This window comes from Carassius carassius, chromosome 50 (assembly GCF_963082965.1).
Source record: "Carassius carassius chromosome 50, fCarCar2.1, whole genome shotgun sequence".
In the NCBI taxonomy this organism is placed as follows: Eukaryota; Metazoa; Chordata; class Actinopteri; order Cypriniformes; family Cyprinidae; genus Carassius; species Carassius carassius.
Window position 1 is genome coordinate 11682350 of NC_081804.1, and position 21439 is coordinate 11703788.

Below are 21439 nucleotides of genomic sequence, written 5' to 3' on the forward strand. Positions count from 1 at the left end.
TGAATATGAAAATAAAGAACTTATAAGTGTTTGAGCCAGAATATTATAGCATATGAAGGGACTCATGCTGATTTAGGAGGGGAGTGTGTAACCCATATAGAATATGTTGTCACTAAAGGGTTAACTAGTCGAGTGTCAAATTACATGATGCCAGTAGAGGGTGCACTAGCACTGTTTTTTGCATTCTCATTGGGGATTCTCTTTTGTGTCAAGTTGCATTAGAAAGAAAGCTCTAGTTCACGTGGCGAAAATAGATCGAAAAACAGTAATATCTGGTCAATTCTAATCAGGAGTTGTGTGGATAAGATGATCTTTTACTAGTAACCCGAGGATTGCATTGTTGGAGACGGTTTACGGTGTTCTTTATCGTGTTTTCTGCTGAAACCTCCGATTGGTTTTTATCCTGGATTCAGTTTGGTTCCAAACCATACCGACTTCGATGGCGAGCCTGTCCCAGTGAGTGAAATTCTACTGAAGGGTAGATTGACTTTCTATTTTCCCAAGGACAATTTATTTTGTTTTCCCATTTTTTTCCTAAATGAAAGAGCTCTATTTTATTTTGGGCTATTCTCTAATGTAAGAGAAAATAATTCTGTGAATAGTGTGTTGCACAGTGATTGTGTAATAAACCTGCCAGCTGTTCTGTTTAAAAAAAAAAGGTCACGTCTCCTTGTGAGTCTTGTCAATTACTGCTCAGAGCCTAGGTAATAGATATATAGCTATTATTCTAATTCAGGTTAGAGGTGCTACACTTAGTACTGATGTGGGCAAAGAGGTAAACACACCAGCAGAGGATTTCATGTACTGTCTCTCCGAGACAACAGAGCGCTGCCATCCTGTCAAGGACATTTGACTGTGCACAGTAATCGCTGAATCTCCCTTTGAGTTGTAATTTAATTCAGGTCTAACCTTGTGACCCTGCTACCACTCTTTTGTTCAAGTCTCCATACTGCCAGACAGTAGAAGGAGTGACACATACTGTACCAGCATTGGCAAAGGAATAAATACATTTTAATTAAAGCAAGCAAAGGAGTTGTATATTCTCTAGTATTTCTTTTAATGTGAAGTAAAAAGTGAAGTGACGTGTGGCCAAGTATGGTGACACATACTCAGAATTTGTGCTCTGCATTTAACCCATCCAAGTGCACACACACAGTAGTGAACAAACACACACCCAGAGCAGTGGGCAGCCATATTGCTGCGGAGCCCGGGGAGCAGTTGGGGGTTTGGTGCTTTGCTCAAGGGTTCTCACCTCAGTTGTAATTCTAAAGGTAGAGAGCAGTGGATATTCAGTCACCCCACCTACAATCCCTGCCAGTACTGAGAGTCAAATCCACAAGCTTTGGGTTACAAGTCCGACTCTCTAACCATTAGGCCCTAAGACTCTAGAATGGTTATGTATTTTAGCTTGACCCTCTGCTAAAAAAAAGTCTGATGGCTGGTTTTAAAGGGGTTACTATCTTGACGACCAGCTAAATTGGCTGAAAACCAGCCAAACCAGCTCGGCCAAGCTCTGTGATCATCCTAAACCAGCTAAAACCAACAAAGTAACTTTGGTTTAAGATGGCCTTTTCAACAGTGTCATCCATGTAAAATATAAGCTAAAGCAGCAGATTTCTTTGGGGAACTAGCTGCCTGATGATGTTGTTTAAATGGCTGCTAAGTGACTTGCTTTCAAAAAGACTTTGATATTTTTTCATGTGATGTCAAATGTCATATAACTATGGAGCCCCTAAGGGGACGTGGTGATGGAAAGAATATGAGACTGGAGGAAAAATTATATTTCAATACTTTTGAGTTCACTTTCAAAAGTATTGCATTCCCCTAAGAAACATTGTTTCCTCGCAATAGCATAATCTCTGTTCATATTATTTCCATCAAAAAAGATTTGTTTGTTTGCAAAGTTTCTCAGAGGAACACAAAGGTTTTGCAAGAGAACCCAACATTTTTTGGGGTAGCGCAAAGGTTTTGTATAGGGAACAGAGGTTCTCGGAGGAATGGAAAAGTTCTTAGAGGAACACAACATTTTCTTTCCATCTCATTATTTTCTCATTACTATGTCCCTTTAGGGGCTTCATATACTGTGTATCACATCATATAGTGTAGCCAGGGGCGTAGTTTATGGGGGGGATGGGGGGGAGGTAACCCCCCCAATATTCAAATCCATCAGTTACAACCCCCCCAATATTTCAACATGAAAATCACAGTAGATCAAATGAAAAATATACTATGAAAAAAATAGAATTCATTTATTTTGTAAAAATAATTTTGTTCCTAATCAAATATGAGTATGTCATAATAAATCAGACAAAAAATACTCCCCCTCCATTGAACCGATTGGTAACGCCCAACCAATGAGTCGCACTTTCACCAAAACAAGCGAGTGGTGTTTGAATGGGAGAGCACACGTTAATGTTAACGCAAAAAATGAAGAGAAGCGCTGCACAGCGGACTATATTTAACTGCTGGTCAGAGAGGGATGCAAAAAAAATTAAAGCATGCACTGAGAATGAGGTATGAGAATATTGTGTAATAGTTAGTACACACCACATATATTTTAGCTAGCTAATCCATTGCAATGTATTTAGCTATAACTATCAGTATAACAAGTTACCAAAGCAGCTGTCTGTTTTGCTAGTATATTTTTCAATAGTATCTGTAATTATCAACGACAAAAGTATTCACATCGGTGTTTGTTTTCTTACTAAATTAATCTGACTTTTGAACGAATTGGGTGAATTAACGATTTAAGTGGCTAACTCATTAAAACAATGAAACACTGCCGCCTACTGGCGGTTTCAATACTTAATTTCTTTCTTTTGATAATCTCTACTATGTTAGAATTTTATGAATGATGATTATACACAAATTTCATAACGTTATGAGGTGTATAATCTCTTAACATGTTTTTATAACAGATTCGAGATAAATATAGCTGCAGGGTAGAAAAGTCAGCAGAGGGAGAGGAGGAGCAGGTGATCAGGTAAAGAAGATGCCATTCAATCAATACAATAAAATAAAATAAAATAAAATAGGAAACAGTATAGAAAAACAGCAGTTTTGTAAAGTTAGGCTATACATTAATGCCTTAAATGTTTTAAAGATGTGTTTCCCTTTAGAAAAAAAATTAAAATGCATTAAGGTGGAATGTAAAAATCTTAAAATAAATGTCTAAATGTTGTCTCTTTCATATTTGTATATGTTGAATTTGTAATCAGTTAAAGCATGTTGCCAGATAGATAGATAGATAGATAGATAGATAGATAGATAGATAGATAGATAGATAGGAAGAAATAAATTATCCAATAACAATACACATAAAAAAAAAATTTTTTTTGAAAAAAATAACGGGCAGCATAAACCGTTCAACCCCCCCAATGTTCAAACCAAATCTACGCCCTTGAGTGTAGCAGACACAAACTGAGAAGATTCAAGAAGCTAAAAATGGTTCAGTTAAACATTTTCATCGCTGATCCATTAGCAAGCTAACAGCTTTGCCTACCATTTTAGCATTGTGCTAGCTGCATAAAAAAACACCTATGATTAGTCTACTCTTTCTTAAAAGAATGCTCCACTCCTTAAAAAAAAAAAAAAAAAGGCTAATTTTCCAACTCCCCTAGAATTAAAGAGTTGAGTTTTACCGTTTTTGAATCCATTCAGCCAATCTCTGGGTCTGGCGGTAGCACTTTAGTTGTAGGCTAGCATAGATCATTGACCCAGAGATCGGCTGAATGGTTTCGAAAATGGTATAACACAACTGTTTAACTCTAGGGGAGTTAAAAAATTAGCCTTCATATAGTGGAGTGTTCCTTTAAGCCCAAAGAATACTTCAGCTTTGAAGTAAATGCTTCTACAGTCAGTCGCATTGGCTTATTATGAGCAATAAAAATGCTGCGTTTATCTCACAGTGTGTTGTCAATGAAGGCATCTGTTATTGTTGCCATCTCCAGTAGTTTGTTGTCGTTGTTCCATTTCAGCCATTTCATTTTTGACTAAGAATCAACAAGCAGTGTTGCCATCTTGGGCTTGACTCTTGAAAACAAAAATTCTCCTTTCTTATACCGTCCTGTTTCTTACAATGTCTCACCTTCATCTGTAGAGTACCAGTTTGTACTCTTCTGATCAAATCTGGACGTTTGCTTTGCAATACTTCCCATGTTAGCTCACCTATAGGAAGAAACACTTTATCAAAGTATTCCTCATTTTTTATGTCACTGTGGATAAAAACACTTGCCAAATTAATAAATGTAAATTTATTTTAGCTACACCCATTACTAACAGGTGCATATAATCAAAGCCTTGCAGTCTCCACAGAAAAACATTAAAATATAATGAATGCTGCATAATTTTATATCTGCAAAAAAATTTGCCCAAATACATCAAGGATATACTGCATATCCTTATAGTGTACTGTATTCTGAAAAGTGTTTGTATATTTTTATGTGCCTATTGTAATTCACAGCGTCAGTCAGAAGCACTAAAACAGCAGGAGAAAAAAGAAAACACACTATCAAAAAAACATACGAAGAAGTAAACTCCAATTAACTAAAGATCTTTGGAAAGCTTAAGTGGTTTAAAAATCAATGCCACAGCATGTGAGCGATGAACGAATAAACACAACCAACTACAGTGTACTGTATATAAACTGGAACTCATTCAAAATCTCTGTAAAACTGCAGATGACTCATCTAACTCCATCTAACTTACCCCCGGCAGGCATCCTTTCCTCATCTTTTCATCTGTTCCCCTCTATCAACTGTACCACAATGCAAAGTGAGGGTACTGACAGAAAAACCAATTGGTATAGTTCCTTCACTCACTCCAGGACATTTAACACAAGCAAACTCAATGTTAATGTACGATCAGTTCCCTTCAATGAGGAAATGCACAAGAATGGGACCGTTAATGCAGAAAATTAGTAGAAATGAGGAGGCACGCACGAGATTCAAATTACATGCCATGCAGTTGTAGAGAAACTTTTCAGTTTTAATGAGCACGGAGTGAGGAGATGTGAATAAAAAAGACATGCCTCAATAAAATTCTTATATCTGTGTCATCATATTGCGGTTGCTCATTGCAATAATCTTTTTAACATCATGAGGGTAAAAGAATTAAGCCCGGGAGAGATAAGAGAAAAGAGAAATACGTTGAATTCCTTTTGGACTCTCTTTTCATATGGAGGAATGAAAAATGGTCTGATTTGAGGGAAACAATTTCCCCTTTTACGTAAGTTTTAATTTAACACCACCCTGAGGGCCAGCCATTTACCACAACATTTGTTTTCATATTGTTTGTTTCTCAAAATGAATGCTATAGTGCTTTATGTTAAATTCTGCGGTTCTGCTAATCCCTCGTGTATTTGAAGCCACCTCACTTGAGTAAAAATAGCCTATCATAACTCACTTATGCTAATCTGAATGAGATATGCTATCCAGCAAATGATAATTAAACACTGGAAAAGCTGAGAGCTGATATTTTGTACTATATATCGGCTTAAATGCAATCAGCAATCAGGTTAACTTATACTTTAACTCAATGAAAAATGTCTCCAGGTTACGTATGTAACCATGTTTCCCAGAGGGAATAAGAGGCTGCATCTGAAATAGTCCAAAAAATCAGTCCAATAGATAGGTGAGACGTCATGGGCGGGTGATGTTGCGACCAGAAAGCTATAAAAGCATGTGCAGTGGAACCGGTGTCTAAGAATGAAGCAAGCTCTCACAGGAATGCTGGAAGTATGGCACTGAGATGCAGCATCGTCTCATTCCCTCTGGGAACCATGGTTACATAGGTAACCTGGAGACGTTCCCCATCAGGAACTCGAGCTGCATCGGAAAACGCTTTGGGAACGAGTATGCCCACTTGTCCAGACTTACAAATCCTTGCTTAGTGTGGTAGAGCACAGATGAGGCAAGAGAAAGGAGCCAGGAGTGGCGATGACAGCGGGTAGGTCCATATTCATCTGACCCCTAAAGCAGATGGAAGATCAGAGGACTCGAGACTATGAAAAAGCATCCTAATCCACTGTTTAGAATAAGCTTCTCTGGACAGAGGCCTCCACCTCAGCGCACTGTGGAGGAAACATAACTAGGGGGTGTCTGGCCACTGACTGGCCACCTACACGTAGACTTTCAAGGTTAAGTTGGTCAACCCTGCAGAGTATCGGGCCTACAGGAACTCGAGCACTGTACCACTTGGGCAGTTAACTGGGTCGAGCTGGCGGTCTCCGCACCAAGAAGTAAAAAAGCTTCCACTTCAGGGCATAAAGTTCCCTCTTAGAGGGAGCTCTGGATTGGAGAATAGTCTCAACAACCTTGGTTGAGAGAGAGGAAATATAAAAAAAATTGCTGCAGCAGTGAGCTCTCACTCAGAGAGGGAAGAAACCGCAGTGCGGTCATATAGATATGGTTACATGAGCAAAATATTGGTGAAATTTCCCTGGAAAAAAGATCCACTGTCTTTTGTTAAAAGTGTAGTGATGTATGAAGCATAGTTCACACAGAAGTCACTTTCAAACCAAACAGCAGATCATTTTTCCTGATCTTGTTGATTCCAATTGTGACTGCACCTTGAGTGTGTGGTGTCTGTCATTCCTAAGGGGATGTTTACACTACACCATTTTCTAAAAACGTTTTATGCATTATAGCTGTTCGTTTACATGACAATAGCATTTTGGGAGCCTTATAAAAAAAGGAGCAAATTTTTTACAACTATGCAGTTATCGTATATAGTATATCTTGAGAAAATCAAACACACATTTGTAAAAACGTCCTGGGTTACGTATGCAACCCTAGTTCCCCAAAGGGAACGGACCCTGTGTGAACTCGCAGTGGGAACACCCCCAGCGTAGTGCGTCTGAAGCATGAACGAAATCAGTCAATGGTGAGAGTGAGCATCACGGAGAGTGGCGTCATCTACCAGGAAACTATAAAGCACCCCAGAATCACAACTGCATCAGCTTTGACTGTACTGAAGAAAATGATCCAAGGGGATGCTGAGAGTATGGCAGGATACACAGAGTCCGTTCCCATCGGGGAACTAGGGTTACATACGTAACCCAGGACGTTCCCCTTCAGGAACTACCGCTGCGTGAACTCGCAGTGGGAACACCAATAACCACGTCCCCATACGAGCCAGTCCCCGTAGTGTGGTTAGGAAACACAAGCTGACGAGAGAACCTGCGCCCCAGGAGTAGAGCTTAAGATCAAGACTATAAAATCTGACGAATGTGTGCGGTGAGGACCATCCTGCCGCATCACAAACATCTTGAAGATCAGCCCCAGCAATAAGAGCTTTAGAAGCGGCCATACTCCTAGTAGAATGGGCCCGTACAGCCAAAGGTGATGGCTGGCCTGCCGATTCACACGCAAGTGAGATGGCCTCAACCACCCACTTGCTTATCTTTGGTTAGATGCAGGACCCCCCCCTTGTTGGGTGACCCGAAACAGGTAAACAGCTGTTCTGATTTTCTCCACAGGGCAGCTCTATGGACATATGCATCTAAAGCCCTGACTGGGCAAAGCAAATTGAGTTTCTCCTGGTCAGACGTCAAAAAAGGAGGAGGACAGAATGCCTGCAGTATGATAGGTCTAACTACCGTAGTAGGAACCTTAGGAACATATCATGGCCTAGGATGAAGAAAAGCCTTAGCCATGCCAGGAGCAAATTCCAGGCACGAGGGAGCCACAGAAAGTGCTTGAATATCTCCAATTCTTTTTAGAGACGAGATAGCAAGAAGAAAAATAGTCTTAAGAGTAAGAAACCTTTCTGATACTTCTTCAACGGGCTCAAAAGGAGCTAGGGAGAGGCCCTCTAGAACGATGGCCAGGTCCCAGGATGGCACCCTCGTACGTACTACTGGCCTCAGCCTCAAGGTGCCACGGAGGAAGCGAGATATAAGTGGGTATCTCCCGAGAGAACCTCCACTCGAAGGGGCATGGTAAGCAGCTAAGGCCGCCACGTACACCTTCAGTGTGGAGTGGGATAACCCCGTGGAGAGACGGTCCTGCAGGAACTCCAGCACTGTACCAACCAGGCAGTTAACTGGGTCCTGCTGGCGCTCTTCACACCAGGAAGTGAAGAGTTTCCACTGGTCTCTGGTTGAATATTGTGAGTAACAGACACAGTGCCCTGTAACGGCACACCGGCAGGGAACGACTGGTCTGAACACTCCAAGGCCCTCCTCGGAGGGGGCGAGCGTCCCTCGGGAAAACACTCGCCGGGCCCTTCTATGCCCTGTATTGGCAGGGTTAATAGAACAGACCCCTGAGGGCACCGGGAGAGACAGGGCACCGTCAAGTAAGGTGAACTCAAGTCTCTCTCGTTGGGGACCACCCTCAGAGCCCTGCCACTTTTGGCGTCAGGACCTCTTCGACGCGGCCTGCTTGGCGGCAATGACTGTCCTCAGATCAGCCCTGCCCCTCGAAGACCGCACCTGAGAGTGTCCCGCCTCGTCCCTCCAGTCTCTCTGTGGGAGGGCACGAGACGCGACGCTCTGCTTCTGTTGCACTTTCTTTGAGGAGCTACTCGACGGCTGGGGCTGCCCTCGCCCAGCAGCCCCAGAAATCTTAACTTTGAGCGGGATAAATTTATGAAAAGCAGCAGACTGTTTCTTTTCTTCCTGGAACCTCTCAGTGACAGATTGTAATGCCTAACCAAAGAGACCCCTAAGAGAAACCGGGGCATTTAAAAGAACAGATTTTATTCTCTCATTCATTTTAGACTGGTTGAACCATAAATGCCTCTACGTGGCCACCAGGGCTGCCATAGAACGGCGAATAGATCTAGCCATCTCCTTGGTGGCCCGGAGAGAAAGATCAGCAGTCTGCCTCAATTCTTTAATAATATCAGCTGAAATTTCTCCCTGTTCGCTAGCCTCTTTAAGCAGGTCAGCCTGATAAGCCTGCATTATAGCCATAGTGTGCATGCAGGCTGCCGCTTGGCCAGCCGCTGAGTAAGCCTTCCCCACCAGTGTTGAAGTATTTTTTAAAGGTCTAGTGGGGAGCGCCGGAGCTTTAAGTGATGATGCCGATTCGGGAGAGAGATAGCTCGCGAGCGTCTCTTCTGCCCTCGGCATCGTCACATAACCTTCATTTTTAGCACCCATAATATTAGAATAAATGTTTGAAGTGTGGGTGTAGATGCGCGCTGACATCAGTCTAGCCCAGGTCTTTGACACCTCAGTGTGAAGATCCGGGAAGAACGGTAAGCTCCGGCGAAAAGGCTGAGTGCGTTTGGGCAGAAACAGGGGTCATGTGGATTATGTTAATGATGTTAATATTAATGCCTCTTTGGCTGAAGAATGAAAGTCATACACCTCTTTGTTGGCTTGGGGGTGAGTAAATAATCAGGAAAATTTAATTTTCGGTTAACTATTCCTTTAAAAAAACAATCTAAATGTTAATAGGGTGAGGTGATTTGTGATGCAGTCCAGATGCATTGAGTCTTGGCGCTCATGTGGATAACCAAGGTTCAAGTCTGCCCTATGACATGCTCTGAGCCAATTATTAACTTTGATTTCATACTAAAATATTGTACGCTCTCTAGTGTCAAGGATAAAAAAAGCAGATACCTAAATGTTTAGCACTTGCTGCATAAAAAACACATACTGAGGTGGATTTTAACGCTGACCCCCTCTAGTCATTTTCAAGAGGTTGGCATAAAAATCCAATGGTGCTATCCAATGGCGGCGCCCAGGGCTGCTTAAAAAAAATATGATACTCTGCCCCGCTGGGTTGGCACAATGGGTTACAGACCATTGAGTTGATTGGCAGGTATTTTGCTTGCAAGGGAAACTATCCAAGGGATAATCTATTGTAATGAGCCTCATGCATGTCACATGCTGGGGACATTTTAAGTGGGAAAATGCCAGTTAGATCAATGTCAGTGTGTTTCAAATCCCTTTTGCTAATTACAACATTGAATTACTCCAAGAGCTAATTCAGTGTTCCATGAACAACTGGATTCGATATGACAGGCTTTTAACAGGTGTGTTGCCTTAAAAAATGTCTCTGCTCAGCGGTAGATTTAGAACATTGCAGCAATGGTGTCAAAAAATACAGGTTATTAAAAGTGTAAGGTTAATAAATGTTGTAAACCCAAACACACAATCATGAAATGAAAGAATGCTTGGAAATGTCCTATCGTTCAATAAAGTTCAATAGTTGTGATGAGAAAGATTATTTTTCAAGATTTTTTATATAACTGTCATGGTAAACTATATATATATATGGGACTATAAAGAATGAATGCGTGTGTGTGTATGTGTGTGTGTGTACGTGTGTGTGTGTGTATATATATATGTCACACCCAGGGGCTGGCTATGCTTTAACTAAGCCACACCCCTTCTCAACTTCCACCTCGAGGAGGTCCCCAAACCCGACCCAATGGCCAAACAACACGAGAACAAGTAAGTGATAAAACAATCTTTATTTAAATATCTAAAAATAGCTTGGGGAATAGGGAAAGGGCAATTAAAACTAAACTCTGACTCGGCCCTCCAGATGGGCTATGGCCGGGAAGAGGTCAGGGAGCAAGGGGGCCACGGGGATCCGGGGCGTGGGACTCGGGCCCCGGCCTGAGTCTTAGGTATCCGTAGCGCCCTCCTTCTTCCTCCTCTTCGCTGAATACAGCTCACGGTAAGTACTGGTTCACACAGTTCGTTCTCGAGGTGCTCACTCTCTTTCTCTTCCTCCACAGGCAACGGGCTCTTTCTCTTTCTCCACAGGCAACGGCTGGGACACACAGGCACAGTTAATTCAGCTTGGTTTTGCTCTCACCTCTTCGCTGATTACAGCTCACAGTAAGTACTGGTTCACACAGTTCGTTCCTTGGGTGCTCACTCGCTTTCTCTTTCTCCACAGGCAACGGCTGGGACACACAGGCACAGTTAGTTCAGCTTGGTTCTGCTCTCACCTCTTCGCTGATTACAGCTCACAGTAAGTACTGGTTCACACAGTTCGTTCCTTGGGTGCTCACTCGCTTTCTCTTTCTCCACAGGCAGCGGCGTAAGTACAGGTTTCCTCAGTCTCTCCTCGTGTTACCCACTCTCTCTCCTTTTCTCTCCACAGGTATCAACTTGGGCACAATAGCACCGTTAGTTTGCTTTGAATGGCTCTCACCTCTGGGCTGAACACAGCGCACTGTAAGTACAGGTTTCCTCTGTTTCTCCTTGTGTTACTCACTCTCTTTCCTTTCCTCTCCACAGGTATCAACTTGGACACAAAACACAGTTACTCTGCTTTGGATGGCTTTCACCTCTGGGCTGGACACAGCGTACCGTGCTATCTCCGGAGATCTGAAGCACGCTCACAACATATACTGTACTGAACTAGGCTAGGACCAGCAATCTCCTTGTCCTCCCACGCCGAAGTGCGTGAAGGCGGGGGTTTATCTGACAGGACACACGGCAATACACAGCAGCCCACAGCAATATACAGCACCACGTCAAAATTATAGGTTTTCACAGCACGAAGACTCACCCACCACACTCAGTGTACGGAAAGGACACCCGTCTTCCTCCACTTCGCTTGGTTCGGATCTGGCGATGGAATATGCGGCCTAGCTAGTGATGTCGTCGTTGTGACTACTTCAATAAGTATTCCTTCGGCTCTCCCACCACACTATATTAGGGGTAGGGCCGCCCTCCTCCTCCTGGAGAGATCTACACAACGCCAGGTCAATATACAGGGCACTTTCGACTGGCTCTTAGTACTCACATCAATGCCACTTCCAATCCCCTTTTTCACGTCGTCTCAGTTCGCCGTATAATCTGTTCACTTCTCAACCTTTAAGGTTCGCGATGTCTTCACAATCATACAATTCCAGCCTGAGGGAGAGAGAGAGTTAGACAGCTACCAGCAGCGTACCAAGACGGGCACAACCCAGTGCTTCACACACACCAAAAAGAGCTTCCCAGACTGGGAAATAACTTGGCCTTAAGTACTGCCTTGTCCAGCGTATCCTCCAATCACCAACCGCTGTCCCTAACTAGGCACAGGTGCATCGAATTCCCTGATTTTCCTTCTTACGGCGCTACCGGAAGTTCCGGTGTTCTGTTTTTCCGGTCCGGGCGGAAACGCTTCCGGGCGGAACCAAACTTCCCGAATTTTGGTTCCGCCCCTAAAGATCGTCACCTTGTGACATATATATATAGACACACACATTCACAGGTGCATCTCAATAAATTAGAATGTCGTGGAAAAGTTCATTTATTTCAGTAATTCAACTCAAATTGTGAAACTTGTGATTTAAATTCAATGCACACAGAGTAAAGTAGTCTTTTTTATTTTCATTGTGATGATTTTGGCTCACATTTAACAAAAACCCACCAATTCACTATCTCAACAAATTAGAACACTTCATAAGACCACATTTTTTTTAAAAATTAAATAAAAATAAAAAACCTTTTTAATGAATTGTTGGCATCATGAAAATCATGTTATCGAGGTTCAAGATGAATCCTTAATAAGCATTGCTTTCAATCCTCAGTTTTTGCACAAGTTGTCCTTTAACATAACACTTGGCATTAATATCTGACAGCACATCTTTGTAGGCAGAAATCTCAACACATGTCACAGATATTATACATGCAGAGAAGACTGTGTTTTTAATCCTGGCTTCTTTTGGCAGCACTAATGAGCACTTGACAGAAATACTTCCTGATGCAGAAAGAACAGAGGGTTCAGCCTACAGTTTGCAGACCACCACTGAAGTCATCAACGCTATAAGACCCACATTGGCCCGGACCAACAGAGGCAGCACATTCTATTCATGGCTCATTAAAGGCAGGGTAGGTAATACATTTATAAACAAATTTCTTCCAAATTTGTTTAAACTTTCTATATATATCAATGCATAATTAAAATGTAAGTACTCTGATAAAAAGAGTATAAAAATCGAGTGACTCTAGACCGTTTAATCTGTATTAAACACAGCTCATTATTTCCATTTGGGACGAAACATAGGATTGGCTTAGGCGACTGTCACTCTCTCGCAACCATGGCAACCACCCTTTTGCCACACATGACCTGCCCACTTGCGCGCGCACATTTGATTTGAGGAATTCAACAGGCACGGATCCTAGGAATACCAAAACAATGGCAGAGAAACAGCAAGCAAAATTCACAGTACCGGCCTATGCAGTTGGTGAAGGCAAACCAGGCAAAAAAGGAAGACAGTAACAGTTTTCATGAAGCATGTGTCATCAGCACACGTAGCTGCATAATATAGCTAACATAACATTACTTAGCGAGCCGTAGTAGAGGCTTTGGAAGGAGCCCAGAAGGGAGGGGGTGGAGTGAATGGAAATAATGAGCTGTCTTTAAAACAGTCGTGAGAGGTCTACAGACACTCGATTTTTATACTTTCTTTTTCAGAGTACTTACATTTTAATTATGTATTGATATATAAATAAAGTTTAAACAAATTTGGAAAAAACGTTTTTTATACATTTTTTACCTACCCTGCCTTTAACAGCAGCAGAACTATTCCTCTGGGTCATGTTTGATAATCTCCATTTATCTGATAATAAACATCTCTTCACTGTGTACTGATGGAGCAATCAATGAGGAGATGATGTAGACGATCCTCATCCGTTTAATTCATCATGTTGCCACAACAATAAGAGAGAGGTATGCAACGAAAGATTATGACAGTAATGACAATAGCAATATATATTATTATAAAATGCTGTATACAGATACCTGCACTGATTGAGGGATGATTCATATGAAGTTGTAATATAACCTAATTACTCCAATGAACAGAAATGAATGTGATATAACTGAATATAACTGAAATTAATATATATATAAACTGATTCAATAGAGAGAATTGGAATTTCAAAACTCCACATAGAAGGACGGTTCAATAATAAAATAAAATAAAATAAAATAAAATAAAATAAAATAAAATAAAATAAAATAAAATAAAATAAAATAAAATAAAATATAATATAATATAATATAATATAATATAATATAATATAATATAATATAATATAATATAAAAAAACTATTAATATAAATAGTTCTGTGTTTTATCACTGCTTCTCGTTACTCAAAAGCTGAACTACTGTCACACTACTAAAACATATAGGAAAGTTCATGGCATTGCTATGTTAATTAGTTGCTTTTTTAAAGAAATTAATACTTTTATTCAGCAAGGATGCATTGAAATAACAGTAAATATATTTATTATGTTCCAAAAGATTCATATTTAATATGGAAGACATTTGTTAGATTGTTCTATTCATCAAAGAATCCAGATTTTATATATATATATATATATATATATATATATAGTAGCATATAAGTTATTATTTAACATTTATAACATCAAGAATATTTATTGAGAGAATAAATTCTGAAGGATCATGTGACTGAAAACTGGAGTAATGACGCTGAAAATTCAGCTTTGCATCACAGAAATAGATTACTTTTAAAAAATATATTAAAATAGAGAAAAGCTATTTTAAATTTCCAAATATTAAAGTTTTTACTGTATTTTGATAAAAGAAAAATGCAGCCTTGGTGAGCAACAAGAGACTTCAAAAACATTAAAAAGAAAAGCAAAAAAAACCCCACTTTTGAACGTTTGTGACTTACCCGCTCTGCAGATTGTGCGGTCCCGAAGAAGATGGGAATGAAGGCCAGCCAGATGATGCAGGTGGTGTACATGGTAAATCCAATGGGCTTGGCCTCATTGAAGGTCTCCGGCACTCCTCTGGTCTTGATTGCGTAAACAGTGCACGTGACCATCAAAAGGATGCTATAGCCCAGTGAGCAGATAAGTGACAGGTCCGAGATGTCACACTTGAGCACCCCACGTGCGTTTTCAGGGTCCTGCGTGCGCTGCTCGCCGTAATCCACAAAGGTGTGTGGGGGGTCAGCCACGAACCACACAAACACACCCATTAACTGAAATGAGATGAGGCTGAAGGTAATGACTAGCTGGGAGGCGGGGCTGATGAACCGAGGCGCTGCGACCGACCTCTTGCCCTGCTCAAAGATCCGATGGATGCGGTTGGTCTTGGTGAGCAAGGCGGCGTAGCTGAAACACATGCCCAAACCCAGAAAGATCCTGCGGAAGGAGCAGACAGCCAATCCAGGTGCCGCTATCATGGGAAACGTGGTGAAGTAGCATAGGAAAATTCCAGTTAGCAGCACGTAACTCATTTCCCTGCCAGAGGCCCGTACGATTGGTGTGTCGTTGTGACGCACAAAAGTCACCACCACAAAGGTTGTGGCAATAATTCCAAGGATGGCGATGGAGATGGGTGCTACAGCCCACGGTGAGTGCCACTCCAGCTTAATGATGGGGATTGGCTGGCAGCCTGTGCGGTTTTGATCTGGTCGTTGCTCATACGGGCAAAGCTGGCACGTGAACTCGCTGGCCTGGTAATGGTAGCCCTCGCATCGCTCGCAGTGCCAGCAGCACAGCACCCCCTTCACAACTTTCTTCCTCTCGCCAGTCTGACAGGGCAGGCTGCATACAGACGCCGGCACAAATGAGTCCCCACTCGCCCACTGCATGGCATTCATCTGATGACAAACAATGTCAGAGTTATTCTGGTAAATGTCAAACAAAAGAATTTGTTATTTTCAGATTCCGTCAAATTGATTTCTTTGGTAAAATAAAAAAAAAATTTAAATTAAAAATGAACTATATAACATATTATGAAAGTAACATTAATTGTTATTAAAGATATAAAGATGGAAAATTTGTCAACAGTAGTAGGAATGACCTGTTTGACAGAGAAAATAAAACAAAATCAGAACATAAGTCAAACTGTTAATTAATTTAAATTTTTTTATATAAATATTTAATAATATAATATACACTACTATTCAAAAGCTTGTGGTTTTTATGATTATTTAATGTTTTAGAATATTTTCTTCTGCTTTTATTTTCTTATATAGTAAAAACAGTAATATTGCGAAATCACATTACATTTTATAAGAATTGTTTTCTAGTTGAATATTTTTCTAATTAATTTTCAGTCTTCCGTGTCACATGATCCTTAAGAAATCATTCTAATATGCTAATTTGCTGCACAAGAAATATTTCTTATTTTTTATCGATGTTAAAAACAGTTACAGAAACTGATCAATTTTTCTTTAGGATTCTTTGATAAATAGAGAGTTCAAAAAATAAATAAATTATATATATATATATATATATATATATATATATATATATATATATATATATACATATATATATATATATATATATATATATATATATATATATATATATATATATATATATACACATTACTGCATTTGTGCTCAATAAAAGTATTAATTTCTTTTGAATAAAAAAATCATACTGACCCCAAACTTTTAAACAGTAGTATAAAGGCTGGAATACACTACATGACTTTTAAAATCTGATTTTAAAATGCTAGGCATCATACACTTTACGACTTTGTAAACACTGGAAAAACTGAGGATCACACACTACCAGACTTGTTTAAAATGTGCACCTTGTTGCTAAGAGATGCATGACAACTGAAAACAAAATGTGTTATAAAATCGGTTCAAAATATCAAACATGTTTGATATCCTCTGACTAGATAAATTCAAAGATTCAGGAAATCCCGCCTTCTGAATGAAAGAGCCCATCGCTAATAGGTAAAGTTAGCGCATCACTGCAGCTGCCGTTAGAAGTCCTGGTTGCTATAGAAACAGTCAGCATTTTGAGATGCGCGCTTAGGACTGCGCATGCGCAATGGCTGATCTAGCCTGAAAAATATGCTTTTTATAACACTATTTGAGCAAAAGAAACAACATTTATGACACAGTTGTTGCCAGATTTCTTCGGTGATTTCAAATATAAAATTTAGCTTAGTAAACAGTTTTGGAATACTTGATATTTCTTCATTCAAAGAGATAGGAGTTGCACTTGCATGCCTGAGAGGCGTTTCAAAGATGGCCGACTTGTATTAAAGCGACTTTGATACATTCATAGTCTGTAGAGTCTGTGACCATTATATACTACCCTATTTTATGAAATCTGTCAACTCAAATCTGCAGACTGGCTCTGACTTTCGGCAACTAGTGTTGACCTCTCAAGACTTTAAATCAGGGCAAATCTGAACAACAATCTGAGCAAAAAATGTCTATACATTACGGCCTTAAATCATCAATGCCAGGACATACAGTACACAATTAATTTCACATCTATGGAACAAAAATGTATTACGAATTACAGCTGTTAATTCAACACCACTAATTGTACAATGCAATTGCAATAAACAATTTGACAGTCAACTACACCATAATCATCATTATCAAAGCAAGTAACTATTTTACAGGCAGACTCTAACATTAAAGTAAACTTGAAAATAAATGTAGATGATTTCCTTACATTTAAATGCAGCTGATCCGTCCAGTGGCCGATGATTCTGTACTCAGCCGACCTGTTTGTCATCTGATACTGATATATGTCGTAGCGTCCAGGGGCATCTCCATTTTCATTAAACACAACGAGGGTCTTGGCACTTCCTGTCCAAAGAGATGAAACAACATTATGATTGTCCTATCGTGTGCAAACCTGAATCAGACACTCTAGGCTACATAATTTCCCATGGCCAAGATGAATCCGTAAACATATCAGACAATGCTTAAGACATAAAAACATCAGTGTTTCTGCATTAAAAAAAAAAACCCAGTCAATCAACAAGGTGATTAAAGTACAATCAGTGATAATCTAAAAATGAAATCAGGGTCATATTCTGAAAAAAAAAAAAAAAACATACTTAGGGAACTGCTAACAAAGCATGAGAGGATCTTCTTCATTTGTTATCTGTTATTATACAAAATCATTCCATCATTATTGAGCCCTGGTGAGTTTTCTCAGGCCTACAGTAGTCGTCTCAGATGAGCAATTTCAATGGCATACGGAGCAGCTCGTGAGGAAGGAGAGTTTGTATCAAACGAGGATCTCTCGAGATGGGGAATCATGCATTATTAAAACACCTGCATACAGTCAGCTGTGGAGTGGGCCTGGAGGATTCCACAGGAAATGCTGCTTGCTGCTAAGACACCTCCAGCAACAAAATAATCAGATTACTCATTTAGAGTCACACGCTCTGGACACACAGTATCTTTAAGGAGCATCTGCGTGCCAGGCAGTGATTCAAAGTGAGTCAATTCACTGACAAGGTTAGAGCAAAAGTGAAGTGATATGACTGGTAAAATAAAGTGAACAATAAAAGTTCTTCCTAAGAACTGTATGTGACATTTCTGGGGACTGTGGAATGATAATGGTCAGTTTTCATAATTTAGTGTACTGTATTGGTATGACAAAAACTTTACATTTGTATTGCAAAAAAAAAGGGGGGGGGGGGGGGGTTTAAAAAAAAAAAAAAAAAAAAAAAAAAAAAAAAAAATCGAATATCAATAAAAATTGAATATCACGGAAAAGGTCTTTATTTTTTGTAATTTAATATAAAAAAGCAAACTTTCTTGTATTCTAGATCAGTGGTTCCCAAACTTTTCCATTCTACGACCCACCTAGACAAGTGTAATCTATTTCACGACCCACCAAAATATATATATATAAAAAAAATAAGAAAACGATTGACATTACTTTAAGCCTAATCTTAAAAGTTTGATGACAGAAATTAAGTATTTAATAAAAATAACAAATTTTCACTACTAATATTTCAGTTTTAATTTTTGTTTACAGACGTTAAAATATGTAGTGTTCATAAAAACGTGAAGCAGGCTCACTCTAGTGAACTGTAATCTGCGCTGCTGTGTTTTGTTGCAGAAAATACATTCATGATCTTCCGTTTGTGTCGGCGAGAACGGAGCACAATCCAACACTTATTTAGAAAAGCATGAGAAGCAAAGCAGAGCTATCTAACACAGTTTTGAGATTAAAATAATTGTGAAATTGGTAAAAAATTATAATAAACAGATGTGTCTCATTTTAAATAATAATAAAAAAAATATATTTATTTTTGTGATGGTTAAATAAATGTTCAGCAATATCTTCAAAAGACTTCTGAACTTTGGCAAATTTTTCTCTAAACAGAGATGATACATCAAGGAAATATTGCAAACTTTTGTACATTTTGTTATGTGGAAATGTTTAAATCTTGTAGTGTTACAATTAATCCTGCATTTGTGCCCTGCTTATGGAATTACATTTGTTTCAATAATAATGAACGAAACTTTATAAAACTGAACGTAACTTTTTCAGAAACTATCAAAAATATGCCATTACAAAAGAAGAAAAACACTATGAAAATGAAAAAAAATTAACTCAGTCGCACAAATTTAACAGGCTCTTCAAATATGCTTCATTCTTTGTTAATGTTTTTCAAAGATTCGTTTTCGCTAATCGTGGATTCTGAATTCATTGCTACAGATTTCGCTTACGTTTCGCAGTTTTTCGTTTGGTGTTTTGACACAAACATCTCATGGGGGTGGTGTTAACAGTGATCTACTCTGATTGGATAGTGAGCTTTTGATGGACAGGTGCTCTCTGACCGGGAAGTACAGACGCCACCCAGTGGCCTCTCTCGTCCTTCACTGTCGTCGCTCCTCTTTTGTATACTTCCTATCTCCTCCGGGGTTCTCGAGACCGGTGAGTGTTGCAGGTGTCGCTCATTTCCCAATCACTCCACGGCTCTCGGCCCCGCCCCACTCGTCACATTCGTGCAGCCCTAGACTGAACTGTGTGAGTGTGTGTGTGTGTTTTTATTGAAACGCAAATTTAGCTGCAGCCAAGTGACTTTGTGTGACCCACCTTGTTCCATTCTGTGACCCACAAGTGGGTCGCGACCCACAGTTTGAAAACCCCTGTTCTAGATTAACAAGCCACAGAAAGTCACTGCTGAAAGGGCTGGCTGTTCACTGAGTGCTGTATCAAAATATATTCATAGAAAGTTGACTGGAAGGAAAGATTTTGGTAGAAATAGGTGCACAAGCAACAGGGATGACCACAGCCTTGGGAAGATTGTCAGGGAAGATTCAAGATTTTGGGAGAGCTTCACAAGGAGTGGACTGAAGCTGGAGTCAGCACATCAAGAGTCACCACACTCAAACGTCTTCAGGAAGAGGACTACAGCTGTCACATTCCTAGAACCAAGCCACTCCTGAACCAGAAAAAACGTCAGAAGCATTTCACCTGGGGTAAGGAGAAATGACTGAATGACTGAGCCCAGCCAATAGCATGGCGCACAAAGAAGGAGTAGAACTAAAAGATGTTTTTAATAAACATCAACACACATTGACTATTAAAAATAACATTAATCCAGCACAAAGCATGGACAGAAACTGAGGGCTTATTCGGACAAACTAAGAAGCAAACAAGATGAATAATATAACACAGGTGATCTGAATAAATGATGATTAACTAAATGAGAACAGGAACTGAACCAAATAAGGGCAGACAGGAACTAAACAGAAACATACAGGTGTAAAAAATTTAATATCAGGGAAGAAAAATAACTTGACTGTTGCTCACTGGTCCACAGTCCTCTTTTCAGATGAAAGTAAATTAAGCATTTCATTTAGAAATCAAGGTCTGGAGGAAGACTGGAGAGACACAATCCAAAGTCCAGTGTGAAGTTTCTGAAGTTAGTGATGATTCGGGTGCCGTGATGTCTGCTGGTGTTGGTCCATTGTGTTTTATCAAGTCCAAAGTCAATGCAGCCATCTACCAGGAGATTTTGGAGCACTTTATGCTTCCATCTGCTGACAAGCTCTATGGAGATGCTGATTTCATTTTGCAGCAGGACTTTAGGACCTGCCCACAGTGCCAAAACCACTATCAAACATGATATTGGACCATGATATTACTGTGCTTGATTGGCCAGCCAACTCACCTTACCTGAACCTCACAGAGAACCTATGGGGCATTGTGAAGAGGAGAATAAGTAACATCTGACAAACAATACAGAGGAGCTGAAGGCCACTATCAAAGCAACCTGGGCTTCAGTAAAGCGTCAGCAGTGCCACAGACTGATCGCCTCCATGCCACGCAGCATTTGGAAACCTGCTTTGGAGATCTTGAACATTCCTGTTTTGTAAAAAATGTTTTGACTGATATTTGAGAAAATATTCAACTTTTTTGAGATGCTCAATTAAAATTTTTTTCTAAGATTTAATTCATAACCATCAGAATTAAAACCAAAAACTCTTGAAATATTTCAGTTTGTGTGCAATGACTCTAGAATATAAGAAAGTTTGCTTATTTTTATTAAATTACAAAAAAATAAAGAACTTTACCATGATATTCTAATTTTTTGAGATGGACCTGTACATGTGACAAATATATAAATACAATGCAAAAAGATTAATTAATATTATTTTTAATTCAATGTTTAAGAGTTATTTAAAACAAGATAGAGCTGAAATTGTTTTTAAGGAGACACAGACAGAAGAGGGATCACACACTCTCCCTCAAATATATTATCTGT

At 39.7% G+C, this 21439-nt stretch overlaps 1 protein-coding gene across 4 annotated transcripts in view; it reads right to left on the reverse strand.

Annotated features, from left to right (window-relative positions):
• Nucleotides 1-21439, reverse strand: part of LOC132133532 (metabotropic glutamate receptor 8-like) — a 193085-nt gene that overhangs the window by 12779 nt on the left and 158867 nt on the right. For all 4 annotated transcript variants that reach the window (XR_009429166.1, XM_059546397.1, XM_059546396.1 and 1 more), the window contains 2 exons: nucleotides 17374-17510; nucleotides 14607-15542 (listed from right to left, as the gene is read on the reverse strand). Coding sequence is in view for 3 of the 4 variants with exons in the window: in XM_059546397.1 (XP_059402380.1) it covers nucleotides 14607-15542; nucleotides 17374-17510 (1073 nt within the window). In the remaining variant the exon portion in view is untranslated. The remainder of the gene's footprint in view (nucleotides 1-14606; nucleotides 15543-17373; nucleotides 17511-21439) is intronic.